General features: G+C 32.9%; 1 protein-coding gene across 1 annotated transcript; it reads left to right on the forward strand.

Annotated features, from left to right (window-relative positions):
* The first annotated feature begins 18 nt into the window (after window positions 1-18).
* LOC143537931 (G-type lectin S-receptor-like serine/threonine-protein kinase At4g03230) lies at window positions 19-23,228 on the forward strand. Its single transcript, XM_077031596.1, has 12 exons — window positions 19-604; window positions 735-907; window positions 3,072-3,309; window positions 15,156-15,240; window positions 15,320-15,488; window positions 20,347-21,282; window positions 21,567-21,725; window positions 21,825-22,027; window positions 22,107-22,317; window positions 22,388-22,625; window positions 22,723-22,870; window positions 22,950-23,228. Exons 1-12 carry the CDS (start codon window positions 453-455, stop codon window positions 23,226-23,228), a joined length of 2,991 nt encoding a protein of 996 aa, XP_076887711.1. The 5' UTR covers window positions 19-452.
* The last annotated feature ends 1,502 nt before the right edge of the window (window positions 23,229-24,730 follow it).

Here is a 24,730-nt window from a genome sequence, read left to right on the forward strand (position 1 = left end):
TTCTAACACAACTCTTTTATGCCAAAATACTCTCAAACTTTTGCTTAGTTAATTGGGATGTTAATTAGGTGTTTCCCTAACTTCATGTTCTTCTGTACATATATGCTCTACAAGAACTCAATTTTCATCGTTTTTATACCTAGACCCTAGCATCAATACAACATCAGGGAACTCCGACGCTGAAACAAAATCGTCATCCATGAAACGAGTCCTTGCAATTTCTATGGTTGGTTCAGCTCTGGCGCTATCACTATTTTGCGGCATTAGCTATATTATTTACAAAGAAATGGTGAACAGAAGAAGTAAGTCTATGACTACTGCATCTATAAAAATTATTATTCATTTGAGTTTGTCATTAAAAGTTCTCGCTACAAAATGCATGCAAATTTTAACCCATTGCCTTTCGTTGCACAGACAATAACCAAAATAACATAGAATCTGAGTCTCGTAATATGCGGACACATATCAATGAGTTACTTCATCTCGATCACTCTAAAGAATATGATAGAGAAGGCATAGATGTGCCATATTTTGAGCTGGAAAGCATCATAGATGCTACCAAAAACTTCTCAGAGGAAAATCGGCTTGGAGAAGGTGGTTTTGGGCCAGTCTACAAGGTAGGTAACAAAGAAGTTCTTTATATGTAATTTTTTTCTATTAAAAGTAGTAAGTACACTACTATGAATATTTGATCAGGGTAAGCTTCCCGGAAGCAAAGAAATTGCAGTAAAGAGGTTGTCCGGCCTCTCCGGACAAGGCTTACAAGAGTTCAAAAATGAGGTCACACTAATTGCTAAACTTCAACACATAAATCTTGTTAGACTACTGGGATATTGCATCAGGGGAGAAGAAAAACTGCTACTCTATGAATACATGCCAAATAGAAGTTTAGATCACTTTGTTTTTGGTTAGTAATTTTGGAATTCATATGCTTACATTTGTAGAAAAACAGACATCTGTGTAACACCCCGACCGATGGCGGATTATACATCGGGGCGCCACGTATTGTTTCATTACTCGTGACACTATTTGGGTGTCAATATTTAATAAATACATTTTCATTGCGCTTGCGCAGAACACAAATCGTAAAGTAACATAAATCATATCATAACTTAAAATATTCAAATAACATAATTTGTCTTGTTACATTTTTAATCTAGGTCCAAAGAAAAAGAAAACATCCTACGTGTCCTTGAGATTCCCAAAAGCAGCTACAGCAAACCTGAACATGTGTTAAAATAAAACGTCAACACTTGCGTGTCGGTGAGAAATCAAGTTTAATAGATATAAATAGATAATAACAAACACTGCGCGCAACATGTGCTTAACTGGGGTTTAACATAGGGTGTAATCAGATTGTGATCAAGCCTAAATAGATCATAGCTCATAGTTCAATCCGTGCTCCCAATCGAGCACAAAAACGAATAAATACGTGCATGTGTAAACAAACAAGAAAACCGTAAACGATAGGTCTCCCGTGTTCATCTAATGGATCCATGAAAACTTCGGAATAGGCCGAACAAAGCGGTTAATGATTCACACATACAAATAAACAGCCAAGTAAACGTCCATAACACATGGGGTTTTGCGCACATAAATTTCATAAACAAGTTTAAGACTCAAGTTGTACGAACACATGAACATCCCAAAACGTTAAGAATAAAAGGGGATTAAGTACGAGATTACTCACCTGAAAAAGGTGTGTTGAAAGATAATGCAAGAACCAACTTTTAAACAAGCACAAGTTAACCTATAAATAAGAGGTTATTGGTTTAACGATTGGTTTTTATGTCTTGAATATATGTAAGTTACTTAAACAAATTATTTAAAAGGAAAAATTATATATTAATTATTTACCGAGATCTGGGCAGAACAGAAGAGAAGACGGAGGCAAGGAGAAGAGTTGGAGGCGCTGCTGAGGAATTACGGCAGAGGGAGAGAGAGATTAAGTGTAGTGTGTGAAGTGTTAATAGACAAGAAATTAGCTTAATTTATAGGAAAACCCAAGGGAACACAATCCCTTAAAAAGGGGAAAAGATCTTATCAAATCAAGCAAAAGATATTAAAAAGCACAAGAATCCAAAAACAAAAGATATCAAAAGATATGCCGGCAGCTGCAGGGATGGGGAAAAGCTGACAGGTTACAGGTAAAGCATGGGAGGTGTCAGATAAAGCACTGTTCAAGACATGCAAAAGAAGATTTCAAAAGATTATGTCAGTCACTTTTTCTGTCAACCAATAGGATTGGTGCGCATGCTGCGCCGAAAGTGGCTTTTCGGACAGATGTCGGAACTGACCTACAGTGCTCATACAAAAGATAAGATATTTCAAAAGCATACAGGCTGACCTAAATTGAAGAAAAGACTTAAGTGTCTTAGCGCGAGAAGACTCAAGCGCGCGCGAGGGCGAAGGCAGACAAAGAACAATTCTTTGCGCGCCGCGGGAAGAACTACAATCCTTAGCGCGTCGCGGGAAGAACTACAATCCTTAGCGCGTCGCGGGAAGAACTACAATTCTTAGCGCGCCACGGGAAGAACTATAATCCTTAGCGCGCCGCGGGAAGAACTACCATTCTTAGCGCGCTGTGGGAACAGTTCGCTTCGCGTATCGCAGGATTCGCGCAGGCTTCCTTGTAAGGAGTCTGGCGCGTGGAGCTGCGCAGACATCCTTAGGCGGGAAGAACCAAAGGACAAGCAAAGAGTTAAGAGAAAAAGGGGTTCAAGGCGTAAGGGTTAATCAGAGGGGCGGGACGGCGACAAGAGAGAAAAAGGGCGAGATGGCGACAAGAGAGGCGGGATGGCGACAAGAAAGAGAAAGGGCGAGATGGCGACAAGAAAGAGAAAGGGGCGGGACGGCGGAAAGGAATTATTATTATTAGTAATATATAAAAATATATAAATATATATATGATTTATTTAATGTTAAATTTACAAAGATTAATAATCAAATTTAAATTATAAAAAGAATCGGATTCGAAAACGGGTACCTGGGTCGGGTCGGATTTGGGCAGATGTCACAATCTGCTTGTGCACGTTGTACATATTAATATTTATATGCCTATCTTTTGCAAGACCGGACACTTTGTACATCACTGGACTGGCCGATGAGATTCAATATCATTATGGGAATTGCTAGAGGACTTAATTATCTTCATCATGATTCTCGGTTGAGGATTATTCATAGGGATTTGAAGACAAGCAATGTTTTGCTAGACGAGGACATGAATCCAAAAATTTCAGATTTTGGTTTGGCCAAGATAGTTAAAGGAAAAGACATGGAAGCAATCACGAACAGAGTTGTCGGAACCTTGTACGTTAGTGTTCCCTATTAACATTAGTAGCAAAATTGTAATTATTATAATTAATTAACAGAAACTGATTATGAAGACATTTACTATAGATTACATTACTAAAGCTACCAAGTTAGAACATTTATCTTCAAATAAAAAAAAAACATGGCTTTTAACTTAATCAAGGAACCAACAAATACTTTGTAAAAAAATCTTCTATTTATGTCTCTTTATAACACATATTTGACATCAAAAATACATAGGAGAATAAATATCATGTCACAACAAAACATGGTTCGGAACAAAGGTTGTTCAAAGTGATAAATGAGCTAATCAGATTTAAAACTTGCAAATAATATTAATCTTGACATATAAAAAACAAACACAAGAAAAACAGTGGTGATGATATAGTATAATCAAATTATTTTATTTGGTCAATATGTAATTAACATTTGCAGGTGAAATAACCCCTAGTATATGTCGATTTGAATGATATTACTAAACACGTATCAACATCAAACTTAGGGGTTCTAATATTTAGAGTTCTAAATATATATGTGAAAAAAGGAACGATTTCTTATTTATAACTAACATTAAATCGAAATCCAAAAATTAAGGTTCATTCTCAAATGGGACAATTAAGGTACATAAAATTGCAGACTGATAACTTAAGTAATCAGAAAGTTCAGATTAAAGGTTCAAAGTATGAGATTTAGGGTTTATAAGCACTATTGAAAATAATGAATATACCTACTCAAATCAAGCTTTGGACGAACGTGTGAACCGCTAATTTGCAAGATTTAGGTTCAGACCGAACATACCTACTCACAATTGCAGATTTAAGGTTTTAAGAAAGAGACGGGTAGAGAGATCGGCTTGGGTGTTGATGGAGAAGAAACGGCGTGTGTAAATAACGGTAGAAGCTTTCAAATTTTGAATTTGTTGATGAGATGTGAAGATGAAGTTTTTGTAAATGGAAAGTTATGCAAATGAAAGGCGTGGAGAGGCTAAAAAATGAACACGACAGTAAACTTAACCTTATATTGACACGTGTTCACAGCTCTTATGAAGATGACACATCGCAGAAATTATCTTCTTTTATTATATACTAAGATTTCCAAAATATCGTAAACTTGTCTTTTAAACACAATTCACATGAGAACTTTCAATTCTCCTTCAAAATATATTTACAATTTCTCATCTTTAACTTTAGCCAACTTTTTTTAAAAATAAATACTATTTACATGTTTACCCCCTCATCTTTAACCATATATTATTTTTAATTTCAATTTTAAACCAACTTTCCCCACGATTCTTACGCATACATAATATTTTCATACGTTAATATTTTTGTAAAAAAATTGCACCATAAAAACGAGTATTTTATTTTCTTTAATTTGAGTATGGTATTGATATAATTTTTCAACTAAAAAAAATGATATGTCATGTATGCATATTCACGGTCGGTTTTGACGGTTTTTATATTAAGTCTATGAGCCAACTGTTAGTAACAAATTTTGTTATCAAAACCAAAACTAAAAGGTTAAAAATTGAAACTGAACCATTACTAACAGTCTGGTTATGATTTGGTTTAATACGCTTTAATGTTTTAAACTGAACCATGAACACTCATAATTGTTATGTAATTACCAGTGCCTATGTTTAGATACTCGTTGCATCGTGTGAGCACCCGTCTAGCATCATCTAGATAAGACACTATATCCTTTTTAGCACGCTAAAAATCTAAACCATCAACTACTTTGATCTAAAGACCCATATTATTCCTTAGAGTAGTAAGACTGACATAAAATTTGAAGTTAGTAAACTATGTGGGCTTGAAACTATGTATGGACATGTTACCTAAGAAACTATTTGGTATTTTGAAAACTACCCATCTAACCACTAAATCCTAAAACTAATAGTATATCCAATGTTGTAGGTGTTTTTATTTTCCAAACACCTCCACATCATCACCATGTTAGGCCCCGTTACCGGTGCCTCACGTTTGGACGTTGGATTTACTCATCAACATAGTTCTAATCATCCGAGTTAATAAAAACATACGCGGAATATAAAAACTTTCATAAGCATTACATTAATCCATAACTTGTCTTAGAATAAACACATTGTCTTTCAAAATAACATAATATTAAACATAAACGTCTTCCGATGCCAGCTTCTTATTCAATGCCACGTGCTCCCCTCAAGCGAGCTGTTTCATTCTACTCACCTACGTGCATACTAAAAGTCAGCTACGATGAGTGAGTTCTAGTTAATAACATAACATACTTTACATACATACATACATACATACATACTTCCGTTCATACTCTCATAAATCAAATTCTACTTTATTCTATTCTATTCTGCCTCGGATATTATTAGGGTCCGGTCCCGTTTTCTGCCTTGGATATTATTAGGGTCCGGTCCCTTTTTCTGCCTCAGAAGTTATCAGGGTCCGGTCCCTTTTTCTGCCTCGAGATTATTAAAGGGCTCGGTCCCTTTTCTGCCTTGGATATTATTAGGGTCCAGTCCCTTTTCTACCTTTCTATCTCTTACATTCATTCATAACATATATACATATCATTCATAGCTTATACATAACATTATATCTTGACAGCACGTGCAATATCCGAAGATCGTTCACGTACCGACAAGCCATCATTCTTACCTTTCATATAATCACATAAGGCATACACTTATCACTTAGGATAAATGTATTAAAAATCACATCGAGTATGCACACAGCCCCGAAAACATAACAAGGAAAGGGGCTAGAAACTCACCTGAATGCAGTTACGTTCACTGTTAATAGTTATTCCCTTCTTGAGCTGTGCATGGCTAACTGTATAATATTTACACGCATCAATTAATTATTACTACTCATATCGTATTTTCTATCTTTATATAACCCACAACGAACGAGGGTTCGGGGGCAACGCCCCTGGCAGCGTGGTTCTAGGGCGGCAGCCCCTAGCGGGGTCCATGGGGCAAAGCCCCTGGCTGGGGTCGAGCTGCTAGGTCAGCTTGGAAAAATTTTATTTTCATTAACCGTCTTAACACATTTTTCATTAAGATTTTAATTTATTTTCTAAATTGGGCTAGCATTTTATGGGCTTAATTAAGTCAGTCCAACTGTTCATCTGGGTCCAACTAGGTCTAGGCCCAAACCAAACAGAGATCTGGCCGAGAACTCTTTGGCAGAGAACTCTTGGCCGAGAACGATGGGTTGACCGAGAACCTTGGTTTGACCGAAAACCCATGTTTTCGGTCGAGAATGCCATGGCCGAAAACCACATGGCCGAAAACCACATAGACCGAGAACACCATGGCCGAAAACCACATGTTGGCCGAAAACCATCAGCCCAGCTCCTCATTCCACTTTTATGAATTTTACTTTGCTCAGTTATTGATCTAAGGTTCAAATCATGAACTTTTAACCTCCTATCATCATCATTCATAATCATTGCACCCCCGTCACTATACTATCATCTAGATCTAACCCGTTTTAGGCATAAATCTTGGACCTTTATACATTTAAAACGTTTTAGGCTAGATATAGGGTTCCTTTATGAACCGTATATAACCATATGTCTATTAAGTCCGTTTTAATCATCAAGTTTGCATTTTTATGACGTATCTAGACCAAATCTAGTCTATGTTCGATTTTCATGGCTAACCGTTCATAAAAACGTAACCTTTAAACTCAAGAACATACCTTATGTCGATTGCTAGGCTACGGCTAGTTTGGTTACAAGCATGGATCTTGTAGCTTGCTTGAATACAGAGGATGGATCGAAGATCTTGGCTCGTTTGATTCTTGGATCACACTTCTCTCTTGCGGCCGAAAAGGAAAGGGTTTGTGTGTGTTATGGAGGTGTAGGGAGAATAAGATGGAAAATATGGATGGAAATGGAAAGGATTAGGGTTTAAGGGGTATTTATACTCTCTTAAGCCCATGGACCTAAGGCCCATCTTTCCTTTTTTAATCCATGATTAATTCCATTTAATCTAGCCTACTTATCTTTCCCCCTATTAATATTATTTTATTTACCATCTTAAGTAAACTTGTCCATCATAAGAGATAATATATTATTTACCATCTTTTCATTTTTTTTCCATTTCTCTCTCCCCTCTCTTACTTTTATCTCACAAACGCTCACTTTCAAAATACAAAATATTCTCTTCTCTCTCTCTCTCCCCCACATGACACTCACTCTCCTCCAAATAGATTTCAAACCCCTTGTAAGACCATTCGTAGTGCCCCTCCGTTATGGCATTTTGGCTCCGAAATGTCGAGGGTACACCCCGGCCTTTTCCTTCGGCGTTTTCAAATGAGTGTTTCGTACAAAACGCTAGTTCGGCGTGAGTGTTAATAAAATTGTGCGTAGGAAGGGGAGAGAGAGAGAGAGAGGAATATATGTAATTATTGTAGGAGAGTTGTGACGTTTTCTCACTACACCACCTTTTGCAAAACTCTTCATTGCTGACGGGGATGCCACATGGAACAAAATGCCTAAGGGTGAGTTGTTTTGGACTACACATGTTTTAATGACACCATTGAAGATGGCCTAAGGGTCTAGATCTATTCTTAATCTTCCTAGAAAACTATGTATTTTTACTTTAACCGAACCCTATATATATATATATGTGTGTGTGTGTGTGTATAAGGTTGAAATCATGTGAGAACCATTTAAAAGTTAAGAACTTTAAGAACCATTTTGGACCATTAAAAACCCCTCCAAAAAAATAGAATACAAATGAAAATAAAAATAAAAAACAAAAAAAATGTAAAAATAAAAAAAAAGTAAAAAAATAAAAAAGTTTATCTATCATCGTGGTTTCGTAAAAAATAAATAAAACAAAAATAAAAATAAAATTTCTCGGTTTAGCTAATCTACACATATATATAATACTTATTTTTCAATTTTATACACGTATGTACATATACGTAGATACATGTTCTTCTTTATACATACATATATATACACATATATAAAATGGTTCAAATAAGAATAAGGGTTCAAATAAGAATAAGGAGTTTCCTTACAAAAATAAAAATAAAATTTCTCGGTTTAGCTAATCTAGAATAGTCTTTCTAGGAAACTACTTATTTTTATGATAACAATCCCCTACATATATATATATATAAGCACCTTCTTGGAAAGAGACATGGAAGCTCCGATATATATATATATATATATATATATATATATATATATATATATATATAAGGGTTAAAATAAAAATACATAGTTGTGTAGGAAGAGTAGGAATAACACAAAATTTAGAGTTAAGAAACTATGTAGCATAAATCCATAATCCTAGGAAACTATTTGGTAGTTTAAAAACTACCAATCTCAACCATTAGATCATAAATCCAGTGGTCTAGATTGATTCTTACTCTTCCTAGAAAACTATTTCTTTTTATTATAACTCACCTATATATATATATATATATATATATATAGAGAGAGAGAGGTAGGCTGAAGAGCGAACTCAAAAAAGTGGGGAACTGTGAAACTCTTCATTTTACATTTAAAAAATATAATATAAAGCTCGATTTCACATGTAAAAAAATTAGTTTTAGCATAAACTTTTTATGACTTTTTGCTTATAAATACATGTAGAAGACATTCTAATACAAAAACGAATTTTGTAAAAAAAATTACGTTTTTTAAACTGAAAATTAATTATTATTATTATTTTTTTAAAAAAGGCTTCTACATGTGGTTATATGTAAAAAGCTCAAAACCGATTATGTAAAAATGTGTTTTTTCCATGAAAAATGAATTTTTTTTAGTATTTTTTTACATGTAAAATGGATAGTTCCTCACTTTTTTTAAGTTCCTTCTTGAACTTGTCCATATACATATATATAGGATAAGGATCCTAAAAGAACCCTTTGCAAATTGAGAACTTTGATAACCATTTTGGACCACTACAAACACCTTTAAAAAATATTTAAAAAAATCATAAAACAAAAAATAATAAAAATTTTAGAAAGGTAAAAAAAACAAAGTTCTTATATTTCATTCCGGTTTCATTAAAAAATAAATAAAAAACGTCGTATTATACACATATGTATAATTTTATATAATCTTAAGTTACGTAATATGCACATATGTACAGTATCATTTATCTTAAATTATACACATGTGTACAACAAAAACATGTAAATGTACATATATTATACACATGTGTATATAATTTAGCTAAACCGAGTTTTTTTTATGAAACTGAGTTGATAAAATAAGAATTTTAGTTTTTTTACTTTTTTGATTTGTGTGTTTTTTTTTATTTTATGATTTTTTTTTATTTTTGAATTTTTTGTGGTCCAAAATGGTTCTCATAGTTCTCAATTTTAAAAAATTTCTCTCATGATCCTAATCATATATATATAAAATGGTAAGTTTAATGTAAAAAACAATAGTTTTGTGAGAAGTATAAGAATAGATCTATGCTCTTAGATCTAGGATCTAATGGTTGATATTAGTATTTTCTAAAACCATATAATTTCCTATTTACATGGTATAGTGTCCTATTTATGTGGTGTGGTTTATTTTAAAGGTTTCTCACACTTCTCACAAAACAATTATTTTTTATTTGAACCCACTTATATATATATATATATATATATATATATATATATATATTTATATATATCAAGATCATGAGAGAACTTTTTTAAAATTGAGAACTATGAGAACCATTTTGGATCACAAAAAACCCAAAAATAAAAAAATCATAAAATAAAGAAAACAAAAAATCAAAAATGTAAAAAAACCAAAATTATTATTTTATCATCCCGGTTTCATAAAAAAAACCTCGGTTTAGCTAAATTATATACACATATGTATAATATATACATATATGTACATTTACATGTTTTTTTTATACACATATGTATAATTTATGATAAATGATATTGTACATATGTGTATATCACGTAACTAAAGATTAAATAAAGTTATACATATGTGTATAATACGACGTTTTTTTTTTATTATTTTTTTAATGAAACCGGAATGAAATATAAGAATTTTGGTTTTTTTTACTTTTTTAAAATTTTTATTATTTTTTGTTTTATGATTTTTTTAAATATTTTTTAAAGTTGTTTTTAATGGTCCAAAATGGTTCTCAAAGTTCTCAATTTGCAAAGGGTTCTCTTAGGATCCTTACCATATATATATATATATATATATAAGGGTTGAAATAAGAATAAGGAGTTTCTTAGGAATGGTAAGAACCAACAAATCTTTAACATTTGGCAATACAAATGACGGTGAAAGAACAATTGTAAGAAACTATGTCGGTTATAATGATGAAAGAGTAGTTGTAAGAAACTATGTCGGTTATTGGTAATTTTAAATCTCAACCATTGATTAACATGATTCAATTGCTATGATTTATTCTTAGTCTTTCCAGAAAACTATTTATTTTTAGTATAACCCTCCTCTCTCTCTCTCTATATATACATATATATATATATAGAAGAGGGTTCAAATAAAAAATAATTGTTTTGTGAGAAGTGTGAGAGTGCTTTAAAATAAAGCAAACCACCTAAATAAGAAACAATACCATATAAATAGGAAACTATACGGTTTTTAGAAACTACTAATCTCAACCGTCAGATCCTAGATCCAAGGGTCTAGATCTCTTCTTATGCTTCTCACAAAATTATTGTTTTTTACATAAACCCTACCATATATATATATATATATATGGACAAGTTCAAGAGGAAACTCAAAAAACGTGGAAACTATGAAACTCTTCATTTTAAATGTAAAAAAACAATAAAAAAATTATTTTTCATGTAAAAACACATTTTTACATAATCGTTTTAGAACTTTTTACATATGAAAACATGTAGAAACCGTTTTAAAAAATAATTAATTTTCAGTTAAAAAACGTAAAAAAAAAATTTATGAAATTTAATTTTTTATTGGAATGTCTTCTACATATTTATAAGCAAAAAGTCTAAAAAATTTATGTAAAAACTATTTTTTTACATGTGAAATCAAGCTTTATATTATTTTTTTTTACATGTAAAATGAAGATTTGCTCAATTCCCCACTTCTTTTTAGTTCCATTTCGAACTTGGCCATATATATAGGCTTCAGTTCATGCGAGAAATGATATTAGTGCGAGAAATGAACCACTAGTTTTATTTTAGGTTTTAAATGATTAAAAATAAATGAAAAAGATGTAAATGCAACAATAAATGCATTCTCTCTCTTTCTCTTCAATCAATATAACTAATTTAACTATAATAATTAAAAAGATAAAAACAATAGTTTAGTTTTATAATTTATTTGCACTCTCTTCATTTTATCCAACAAAAATAAAATTTATTCATATAATACTATTTCTGTATATTAAAAAAACAGTTTATTTCCACTCAATTTATTAGCATATATTAACGCGTAATTTTTAACAATAAATATTTAAACATAATATATTTTTTTCAGTCCTAGAAAACTTATTGTCATAAATAATAATAATAAAAAAATATCAATGAAATGTGTCCATTAAATATAAACAATAAATATAAAACCTACACAAAATTATATAACCAACACTTATTTTTTATAATAAAAACGTACAACATATAAAAAAACATACAACTTACATATGTAATTCGACATCAACAATTATATAAAATACACAAAGATACACATATCCTACAACCAACACTTATTTTTTATAATAAAAACGTACAACATATAAAAAAATATACAACTTACATATGTAATTCGACATCAACAATTATATAAAATACACAAAGATACACATATCCTACACGTGTGTAGGCGTTATATGTTTTTCGTGTGTAAGTTATATGTTTTCTTATTCTTAGAACAAGTGTAGGTTTTATATTTGTGTGTAGGTTGAATATTTTTTATTGACTTTTAATGCAAACATGTGTAAACTATTTTTTTGTATTATTCATCACAATATAACTACGTGTTGATGGATATTGATATGTTGAGTTAGAAGAAATTGTTTTTGAATAAAAAAATTAATATATGTATAAATTGTATTTTTGTAAGATAAAATTTCGTGTGTAGGTTATATGTTTTCGTGTGCGTGTTTATTTTATTGATAATGAATTTTTTGTGTAAGTTATATGTTTTTTGCGTGTAGGCTATATGTTTTCTTATTCTTAGAACAAGTCTAGGTATATGGTTTTGTGTAAGTTGTATATTTTTTTGTTGATATTTAATGCAAAAACGTGTAAAATAGTTTTTTGTATTATTCATCACAATATAACTACGTATTGATGGATATTAATATATTGAGTTGGAAGAAATTGGTTTTGTATAGAAAGAAATTTTAATGTATGAATAAATTGTACTTCTGTAGGATAAAAACTCAAAAAACAAAAAATAAGTTATAAAATAAATGAATTCTCAATATTTTCCAAATATAATAATTGATTAGTTATATTAATTGAAGAGAAAGAATACATTTATACTTTCTTAATTTATCTTTAAGAATTTAAAATCTAAAATAAAATTATTTGCTCATATTCATTTCTCACATGAACCATCCACTATATATATATATATATATATATATATATATATATATATATATAGGGTAAGGATCCTAAGAGAACCCTTTGCAAATTGAGAACTTTGAGAACCATTTTGGACTACTAAAAACACATTTAAAAAAAATATTAAAAAAAATAATAAAACAAAAAATAATAAAAATTTTAAAAAAGTAAAAAAAACCAAAATTCTTATATTTCATTCCGGTTTCATTAAAAAATTAAAAATAAATAAAAAAAACATCGTATTATACACATATGTATAATTTTATATAATCTTTAGTTACGTAATATACACATATGTACAGTACCATTTATATTAAATTATACACATGTGTACCAAAAAAACATGTAAATGTACATATATGTATATATTATACATATGTGTATATAATTTAGCTAAACCGAGTTTTTTTATGAAACCGGATGATAAAATAAGAATTTTGGTTTTTTTACTTTTTTGATTTTTTATTTTTTATTTTTGAGTTTTTTGTGGTCCAAAATGGTTATCATAGTTCTCAATTTCAAAAAAGTTCTCTCATGATCCTCATCCTATATATATAGGGTGGGGTTAAAATATGAAGTGGAGTGTGTCTAAAAAGTGTAAGAAATAATCTAGTGCGTTAGATATGTTGATCTGATAATGGATACGGAAAGTGTGTTTATTGTGCGGTGTGTTTTGTTAGATTTAATGTTGAAAACACACTTTCTACAATTCTTAGGAAAAATATACTTCTATTATAACCCTTTATAATAGAAGTAAGAAGTGTAGAAAATGTGTTTTCACCATTAGATTTAATAAAACACAACGCACAATAAACACACCGCAACTAAAATAAAACACGTCGCACAATAAACACACTTTTCATATCCACTATCAGATCAACAAATCTAACGCACCGGATTACTTCTTACACTTTTTAGACACACTCCACTTCTTATTTTAACCCCGCCCTATATATATATATATATATATATATATATATATATATATATATATATATATATATATATATAGGGGAAGGTTAACGTACAAATGAAATTAACGTGCTAAACGTGAGAATCAAATAGAGTAATTATATATACAAGTAGAGTAACACTACTAGAAAACTGGGCAATTGCAACCGTCATTTCGGTCGCAAATCGGTTGGAAATGCCCTTTTGCGACCGAATTGCGACCGGTTCCAACGGTCGGTTATCCTGTTCGGGAATTATTTTGCGACCATATTCTGCGACCGAAAATATTGTTGCGACCGATTTTGCGACCAAATTTGTAGTTGCAAATTTAGCGACCGAATCTGCAACCGAGTCGGTTTTGTGACCGATTTTGTGACCGAATGTTTAACGACCGAGATTGCGACCGCAATTTTTCCCAACCGGTTTTGCGATCGAAAATTTTACGACCGGCTTTGCAACCGAACCTATTTTCGACCGTTTTTGTGACCGAAAATTTTACGAGCGGCCTTGCGACCAAACTTATTTACGACCGATTTTGTGACCGAAATTTTGTGACTAATTTTGCAACCGGAAACTTTAACGACCGATTTTACGACCAAACTGTTAACGACCGCAATTGAACCATTTTGCGATTGATACGTTTAGCGACCGAGATTGCGACAAACTATTTACACATGATTTTGCGACTGATTTCGCAACCGAGCTTTGGTATAAATTTGCGACCGGCCTTTTGGCTATAGTTTCGGTCAAAAATTAATACATAGAATTCATATTTGCACTAAATATAAATTTGAATACCATAATCAAATAGTTGCAAAGTTAACAAGATTGAACCGATTCATAAAACAAACTAAACATTAAAACAAACACGACAAAAGTATTGAGGTACAATGAGAAATGTCAAACATAGTTGCGCTAATAAAAAAACAAATTTAACTAATTAGAGATACTTTTTGTTATGCTCTTCAAAAGAAATTGAATTTGCTCTTGCATTTCATCGTTTTTCTCTTGCATTTTGGCATTCGCAACCCTATTTTCCTTTATTTGCTCCATCATTGAAAGTTTCTCCGCTCTTTCTTTTTCCTTCTCTAGTGTTTCCGTTTCTTTCTCTTGTCGTAGTTGCACTATTTCCTCATTCAAACGTTGTACCTATAATTAAAATACAACATTAGAAACAAACTTTTACAAACCTTGTACGTTAGTACTCCCTGTTCTTAAACAAGAACCAAAATTGACTACAGTCTATAGAATCATCATGAGTTTGCTTAACATTTGCTCTGTGTTTCTCGGTGGTTATATGTCTCCTGAGTATGCACTTGATGGTTTGTTCTCTATTAAATCTGATGTTTTTAGCTTCGGGGTGGTATTGCTTGAGATCATAAATGGGAATAGGAATGTTGCAGCTCAATTCCAAAACCATATAAGTCTTTTGGGGCATGTAAGTTATCTAAGAACTACTTTATAGGTGTTACCACGTCGTTTATTTTTGGCTATATATCTAAAAATTCATATCTTAGGCCTGGAGCTTATGGATAGAAGATAGAACATTTGAATTGCTAGATCAAATACTAACGAAATCATGTGATTCAAGTGAGGTATTGAAGTGTATAAGTGTCGGACTTTTGTGTGTACAAGGAGACCCTGATGATCGTCCCACCATGACAAATGTGATTAAGATGCTTGGAGGTGACATGGCCACCCTCCCAAATCCAAAAGAACCAGCATTCATTCCAAGAAGAGACCGTGCTATATCCTCTATAAACATGTTGACGATTACAGAGGTAGCTGGGCGCTAACCTTGCATTTATTTCAACTATGATTTATCTGACAATTCTTGCTATCGACAACAATATTCTTTTGTAATCTAGAGCCGGCCCACATGGGGGGGGGGGTCGAGGAGAGCAACAGAACTCATGATCATTGTCCTAACAGGCCCATAATTAAAAAAAATATATTTTTTATATATAATTTTGTTTTAAAACGTAAGTATAAAGAGAGACTCCTTGGTGCATGGAAAGAGTGATACTATTTGGAATCAAATGTCATAGGTTCAATTTTCATCAGTGGTGTTTTTATTTTTGTAGAAAAAAACTTATCTTTGTGTTTTATTTAGGCTATTTTAATTAGTAACTTTTTATTGTTATTATTTATTTTTATTTTTGTTATTTTTGCTTTGGTCCGTATTGGGCTTTCGAAATGCAACACAATTGATAATATTATCAAATTATTTATCACATAATTAAAAACATGATTTCAAAGACCCGTTTTTATGCTCGTCCTGAGGCCTGAAATTTTAAGGGATTCTCATAGATGGACCCATTAATATGATCGTTAATAATGGTTTTTGGTGATAAGCTTTCTGTTGAGTAGTTTGTCGTTGTAAAATATAAGCTCAATATTTAAACTCATTTTTATTAGTTTATTAAGCAAGAGGATTAAAGTTCCCATCAAAGTCTGGTTTACAATGCCGAACTCGAGGATTAGACACAAGTAACATATGGTAGTTTAAAATTTTAACTACTACAAAAACATGTGATATGTATGCCCGTATATAACATTCGGTTTCAAAAGAAAACAGATTCTGATTGTAAGGCCCCGTTACCGGTAGCCCTACTTTCGTGTTGGATTTACTCATAAACGCAGTTCTAAATATCAGAGTTAATTAGAACATTCGCGGAATATAAAAGCTTTCATAAAACATTTCATAACAAAACACCTCTTGTCTTAAAACAACATCTTGCCTTTCAAATAAACAAAACATTAAACTTAAACGTCTTGAGTCTTCCGATGCCAGCCCCTTATTCAGTGCCACGTGTATCCTCAAGCGAGCTGCCTCATCCTACTCACATGCGTGCATACTAAAAATCAGATACGCTGAGTGAGTTCTAGTTAATCACATAATCATACAATACCTTCTTACATTTCATACTTAACCTCTTAACTTTCTTACATACACACGTAAGTGCATATACTTTCATTCTTACCTTCATACTTCCTTTACATACATAATCATACGTTTTAAAGAGCCTTTCGCCCTATAACCTCACAGATATTATAAGGGTCTGGTCCCTAACATCACAGATATTATAAGGGTCTGGTCCCTAACATCACAGATATTATAAGGGTCTGGTCCCTAACATCACAGATATTATTAGGGTCCGATCCCTAACATCACAGATATTATTAGGGTCTGGTCCCTAACATCACAGATATTATTAGGGTCTGGTCCCTTTGTTTCGTGTAACTGTACCGTACCTGTTCATACATACTTTCCTTGACAATACGTGCAATCTCCGAAGAGCGTTCACGTACCATCATCATAACATACATACATTATGCATACATCATATATTCATACATACATCCTATCTTTCATCATACTTATCAATCATATCTTAACTACCACCTGACGGTACATGCAATATCCGAAGATCGTTCACGCACCGTCAAACAATCATCATACATAAATCATACAATGCATACACTTACCACTTAAGATAAGTGTATTAACTATCACATCGAGTATGCACACAGCCCCGAAAACATAACAAGGAAGTGGGGCTAGAAACTCACCTCAATGCGGTTGCGTTCACCGTTTACGGTTATTCCCTTCTTGAGCTGTGCACGACTAACTGTATAATAATTATACGTTTCAGTAAACTATCACTACACATATCGCCTTTCTAGTTTAATCATTACCCTCAACGAACGGGGTTCTAGGGGCGGCAGCCCCTGGCTGGGGTTAAGCTGCCAGGTCAGCTTGGAAAAATTTTATTTTCATTAACTGTCTTATCACATTTTCCATTAGCATTTTGAATCATTGAATAATATGCTACTTAAAAGTTCAAGGGTTTATTTGTAATTAAATCATTCTTTTCTAAGTCCAGGGACTGTTCTGTCATTCTTTCAAAGTTCTAATTCGTCACTCAGTTCTTAACGAATGGGAATTCATAACGAATTAGCCATTATAGCGAATCTGCCTTTGTAACGAATCAGGCATCTTAACGAACTGGTCCTTATAGCGAATTGGACCTTAACGAACTGATCTGGTCAACGAATAAACCCTATAATGAAGGGGGTTCATTCGTCCCTCTCTTAGCGAATGGCCTTAGCGAATGGCCTAGTTCGCCCTTATTTCCATAACGAATGACATGCTAGTTCGCTAATTTTTCCTTAACGAATTAGTACACGAATCAAAGCTAGTTCGTTATATTCCCTTAGACGAATCAGCTAGCGAATCGCTTCTAATTCGTCAATTACTCCCTAGCGAACTAGGGTTAGGTCAGGGGATGTCAGAACATTCCCTGACATTCCTTATCCTCGTACCACTATTCCGGCGCCGCCTTTGCCGGAAAGCCGCCGGAAAAAACGCGATTTCGCCGGAAAAAACGGGTTTTAGCTCGTTTTTCGTCCCGTTCAATCCAGATCTGAGCTAGGGTGACTCCTAAGCTCATCATAGGTTCGGTTTATACCCGAATCCACCCGGATCTCGTGACTTAAACGGTTTAACGGTGTCGGCTCGTCGTTTAGTGACCATAACTAACAGATTTAAGCTCATACAACAAAATACTATCATACCTTGGGTCGGGATCCGATTCTTCTTCTATATTTCGGCTAGAGAGGCTAGAGAGAGAGAGAGAGAGCTTAAGTGTGTGTGTTTGAGAGGTGTAAGGGATATGTGTAAATGAATTAAATGGAGGATTAAGGGTATATATATTTTTTGATCATGGCCCATGGTCTTTCCTTCATTCCTCCATAACCCAAGTCCATAACCCATATCCATTTACCCAACACAAGTCCATCTCGTATTCTATTCAACTAAACCGATAACGACCCGCTATAAAATAAACGAACTTTATTTTATTAATATAACTGAAAGTAGGATGTTACACTGATATTATATTGGAGAGCTTCAAAATAACATACCCCGATTCTACCTATATAAAAGCGCTCTATTTGTCCGCCAAAGTTATTGAATAACAAACTAGAACCCGCTCTCTTTACAAACAACTAGACTCTATTTACCATTTTCGACCAAATAAACTTCGATTATGTTATTCTTTAAAACCGCGACCATATTTACAACTGAAACATTTCGGTCGCAACATTTGTGACCGTTTAATGACCGAAAATGTTCGGTCGCTAATTTTGCGGCCAATCTTGATCAGATAACTGATTTTGCGACCGAAACATTTTGGTCGAAAAACTTTGCAACCATTTTTGCGACCGAACATATTTATATTTTATAATTTTTTTTAAAAAAAAAAATAGTAACCATATTTGCGAACGAAACAACTTCGGTCGCTACAACTGCGACCGATTAACGACCGAAAATGTTCGGTTGTTAATTTTGCGACCGATTTTGTTTTGGTCGCTGATTTTGCGACCGATTTTGTTTTGGTCTGTAAATTACCAACCGCTGTTGATTTGGTCGCTAATACGGTCGCTAATTTTGCGACCACTTTGGTTGGTCGCAAATTTTGGTCGCTTTTGCTCCTTTTTGTAGTAGTGTAATTATTTAATTACATCATAGAGTAATTATCATAATTATGATAATTACTCTACTTGATTCTCACGTTTAGCACGTTAATTTCATTTGTATTTAATCCAACCATATATATATATATATATATATATATATTTGATATAATTTAAGAACTTAAAAAGTTAGATCTTCTAGGAACTCTAAACAACCAAATAATTTTTTAATTTTTTTTATATATTAACATTATTTAAGAGTAGTTTTATCATATTTTATATAAAAAAATTATTACATATATTAATCACAAATGTGCATATGTGTAAAATTTATGTACTACCAAATTTACATAGGTTTAAAACAAAACACAGATATGTATTAAAACTAATTTTCAAAACTGTATCGTAAATATAGATTTAAAAATGATAAAATTAAACTCAAATAACATTAACATACAATTTTTTTTATAAAAAAAAAATTAGTTTTTAAAAGTTTCTTCAAGTTCTTAAATAATTTAACAGTTCTGTAATGATACTCATCGTGTGTGTGTGTGTGTGTGTGTGTGTTATTAGTAAACCCGAACGATGTTGCGATGACGACAAAGTTTTAATCTTATCACATGAATAATTAAATCTAGTAACAAGCCTTAAAATGATCATTTTAAGATGTTAACTTAAGAAAAGGGTTATGGTCATAGAAGGGTGGATTGAGGAGAAAAACTGATGAAGCCTAAATGCTCGATCATTCCCCCCCATCTTATGGTACACTCTCGATCGCCTACATCATATCATTTTTGTAAAGCAAAAAAATATATCCATAAAAAATAAAACACCAAAAAAAAAAGTAAAAAAAAATGTTTATCTACCATATTTCGTTCAAAAATAATCTCGGTTTAACCTTCGAATTTAGTTTATCTTTTAGGTTTAGGCTTTAGGGGGGTTTAGGTTTTTTTAGGGGGGGGGGGGGGGGGGGGTTGTTTTTGTTTTTGTTTTTTTGGTGGGGGTGAGGAGCTCCTCTAACAGCGTTGAAGTTAATGGAAAACTGATGAATTTTTGGTTCTGGCAGAAGGAGCTCCTCTAACAGCGCTGAAGTTAATGGATACTGGAAATGCTGTATTAATAAACGTTACATCAGGAAGGAAATTGTGGCAAAGCTTTGACAATCCAACTGATACGTTTCTACCTGGGATGAAAATGAACGCAAACATGAAGTTGACATCATGGAAAAGTGCAACCGACCCAGGATCTGGAAGCTTCGAGTTTCATCCTAATCCAAGTTCAACAAGGTATTTTATTATGGAGGGTCCAACAACGTATCATTGGAAAAGTGGGAAGATGTCAACATATAGCTTTGATGACAACCAAATTTCCTCTAGCGCATTCAACTTGTTGTCAAACGCCACCACACAAAAAGTAAACAACATTCGACGGAATGGTACAACAGTATCTTACAACACTATTTCACTGGTTGAACCTAATTCAAGGTTAGTAATGGGTCATTTAGGGAAGTTACAATATTTTAAATGGTCAGAAATAGAAAGCCAATGGGTTTTGGAATGGGAGGAACCAAAAGATGCTTGTAGTGTTTATAAGGTGTGTGGGCCATTTGGGATGTGTAGCGGAAATAATAACTCGTTGCAGTGTAGTTGTCTGCCTGGATTTGAACCAATTTCACCTGATAATCCAGCCTGTGGATGCAAGAGAACTTCTAAAATCTTTGACAATAGTACTAAAGACTCCTTCATAAACATAACTATGGTTAGTATGGATGATACAGCTCTGCCCTTCGTTAAAGCAACTAATGAATCAGAATGCATAAAAGAGTGCCTCAAAAACTGCAACTGCCTGGCTTATTCTTATAGTACATATCAAAACGACAGCGGGATATGGGATTCGAGTCGTGTGAATACACAAGGTTGCTGGTTTTGGGATACGAAACCAAAGAATCTTAAAGGAAACGGTACACATAATATTTCCTTCCGTGTTTCAGAATCTTCAAAAGGTATATTTTCTGGCATTTCAACTTCAGATCCTTTATGTACTTTTCAATTGTTGAATAGCAAGGAGTAGTCCTTTGAAAAATCAAAGGGGTGAAAAGACCCATTGAGGCAGACCAAATGACAACGATACTAAAGACTTAATTAAACAAATAAACTCTCAACATAAAGATCTTAACAACCTGTATTATTTAATTTATTTTGAACTGACTCGTAAGACTTGCATTGCTATTTACCAGTTGCACAGCTAGTGGCAAGGCTAACATCTTCTTTGAACTAAAATCAACAGAACCTAACATCAATACACCATCAGAGAAACCGAAGACTGAAAGAAAATCATCATCTAAGAATCTAGTCCTTGCAATTTCTTTTGTTGGGTCAGCTTTAGTACTTTCGCTATTTTGCGGCATTGGCTATATTACTTATCAGCGATTGAAGAAGAGAACAAGTAAGTCTTTGTTTTAATACTAAATTACTAATAAGCATTTTCATTCATTTGAGTTTTCCATTTAAAGTTCTCTCGACAACAATGTCTTTCGTCGCACAGACAATAACCAAAATAATAAAGAATTCATGTCTGGTAATACACGGACACAAATCAATGAGTTACTTAATCTCGATCACCCTAAAGAAAATGATAGAGAAAGCCTCGAGGTGCCATATTTTAAGTTGGAAGCCATAATAGAAGCTACTAACAACTTCTCAGAGAAAAATCGGCTTGGACAAGGTGGTTTTGGGCCTGTCTACAAGGTAACAAAAAATTATTTGGTATTATATTTCTTCTAAAAATGTGTTAATTACTAGCATACAACAAATATTTTTTAATCAGGGTAAGCTTCCCGGAGGCGAAGAAATTGCAGTAAAGAGGTTGTCGAGCCTTTCTGGACAAGGCTTACAACAGTTCAAAAATGAGGTTACACTGATTGCCAAACTTCAACATAGAAATCTGGTTAGACTACTGGGATATTGCATCAAGGGAGAAGAAAAAATGCTACTTAATGAGTACATGCCCAATACAAGCTTAGATAAATTCATTTTTGGTAAGTATCTCTATGATTCATATGCTTAACTTTTGTAGCAAAATTTATAATGCGAATTGTATTTTGCAAGATCAAACACGTAGCGCATCATTGAACTCGGAGATGAGATTCAATATCATTATGGGAATTGCTAGAGGACTTAATTATCTTCATCATGATTCTCGATTGAGGATTATCCACAGGGATTTGAAGGCAAGCAACATTTTGCTAGACGAGGACATGAATCCAAAAATTTCAGATTTTGGTTTAGCCAAGATAGTTAAAGGAAAAGATATCAAAGATGTCACCCGCAGCATTTTCGGAACCTTGTACGTTAGTACTCCCTGTTCTTAAACAAGAACCAAACTTGACTACAGTCTATAGAATCATCATGAGTTTGCTTAACATTTGCTTTGTGTTTCTCAGTGGTTATATGTCTCCTGAGGACGCACTTGATGGTTTGTTCTCTATTAAATCTGATGTTTTTAGCTTCGGGGTGGTATTGCTTGAGATCATAAATGGGAATAGGAATGCTGCAGCTCAATTCCAAAACCATATAAGTCTTTTGGGGCATGTAATTTATCTAAGAACTACTTTATAGGTGTTACCACGTCGCTTATTTTTGGTTATATGTCTAAAAATTCATATCTTAGGCCTGGAGCTTATGGATAGAAGATAGACCATTTGAATTGCTAGATCAAATACTAACGAAATCATGTGATTCAAGTGAGGTATTGAAGTGTATAAGTGTCGGACTTTTGTGTGTACAAGGAGACCCTGATGATCGTCCCACCATGACAAATGTGATTAAGATGCTTGGAGGTGACATGGCCACCCTCCCAAATCCAAAAGAACCAGCATTCATTCCAAGAAGAGACCGTGCTATATCCTCTATAAACATGTTGACGATTACAGAGGTAGCTGGGTGCTAACCTTGCATTTATTTCAACTATGATTTATCTGACAATTCTTGCTATCGACAACAATATTCTTTTGTAATCTAGAGCCGGCCCACATGGGGGGGGGGGTGTCGAGGAGAGCGACAGAACTCATGATCATTGTCCTAACAGGCCCATAATTAAAAAAAAAGTATTTTTTATATATAATTTTTAAAACGTAAGTATAAAGAGAGACTCCTTGGTGCATGGAAAGAGTGATACTATTTGGAATCAAATGTCATAGGTTCAATTTTCACCAGTGGTGTTTTTATTTTTGTAGAAAAAAACTTATCTTTGTGTTTTATTTAGGCTATTTTAATTAGTAACTTTTTATTGTTATTATTTATTTATTTATTTTTTTTTTTGCTTTGGTCCGTATTGGGCTTTCGAAATGCAACACAATTGATAATATTATCAAATTATTTATCACATAATTAAAAACATGATTTCAAATACCCGTTTTTATGCTCGTCCTGAGGCCTGAAATTTTAAGGGATTCTCATAGATGGACCCATTAATATGATCGTTAATAATGGTTTTTGGTGATAAGCTTTCTGTTGAGTAGTTTGTCGTTGTAAAATATAAGCTCAATATTTAAACTCATTTTTATTAGTTTATTAAGCAAGAGGATTAAAGTTCCCAACAAAGTCTGGTTTACAATGCCGAACTCGAGGATTAGACACAAGTAACATATGGTATTTTAAATTTTTTAACTATTACAAAAACATGTGATATGTATACCCGTATATAACATCCGGTTTCAAAAGAAAACAGATTCTGATATTATATTGGAGAGCTTCAAAATAACATACCCCGATTCTACCTATATAAAAGCGCTCTATTTGTCCGCCAAAGTTATTGAATAACAAACTAGAACCCGCTCTCTTTACAAACAACTAGACTCTATTTACCATCTCGAAAAATGGTATTGCACTATCTTTGCAAACAACTTGACTCTATTTACCCCATTGGAGCTCGGGTGAGTGGTGTTGCACTATCTAGTCAGTTTCACTATCTAGTCTGAACGAAATAATTGATCGAAAAACATTAGCTAAACAAAGTGAAATGAAAGCAATAAAAATCAAAGGAAAAGAGTTTTGAAAGACCATAAGATAATACTACTTCCCCTTGCTTAAGGATTGCAGTTAAGTTGGTAAAGATAACGGATTGATTTTATTAGTTTCTAGAGATAACTAACTTAGAGTTGGAATTAGTATCAGCTAATAACATTTAGTTAGGATTATTAAAATCCAATAAGGCTTTTTATAATAAGAATTAAAGTATTCGTTACGTCCGCCTTGTATAATTTTTTTATATTAAGAATTAAAGTGTTTGGTTGGCCCGTTATCAAGCCTTTAGTTAATTTTTCTTTTTGTACAGCGAATTTTTGTTATTTATATGACTTGAACTTAAGACTTGCCAACATTTAGTTAATTAAAAAGCAATTTCGACAAGACAACTTAAAAGACAGCCACTTAACCATGAACTATGACGAC

This window comes from Bidens hawaiensis, unplaced genomic scaffold (genome assembly GCF_021521415.1).
Source record: "Bidens hawaiensis isolate Kalapana, Puna unplaced genomic scaffold, B.hawaiensis_p1.1 tig00011436_1, whole genome shotgun sequence".
NCBI lineage: Eukaryota > Viridiplantae > Streptophyta > Magnoliopsida > Asterales > Asteraceae > Bidens > Bidens hawaiensis.

Bases quoted from the DNA above. Each gene is read 5' to 3' on its own strand.
- LOC143537931 (XM_077031596.1), top strand. From the start codon at position 453: ATGCGGACACATATCAATGAGTTACTTCATCTCGATCACTCTAAAGAA. The intron at 3,310-15,155 runs GTACGTTAGTGT...TGATGTTTTTAG, and splicing joins AACAGAGTTGTCGGAACCTT to CTTCGGGGTGGTATTGCTTG. The intron at 15,489-20,346 runs GTGACATGGCCA...TGGTTCTGGCAG, and splicing joins TGTGATTAAGATGCTTGGAG to AAGGAGCTCCTCTAACAGCG.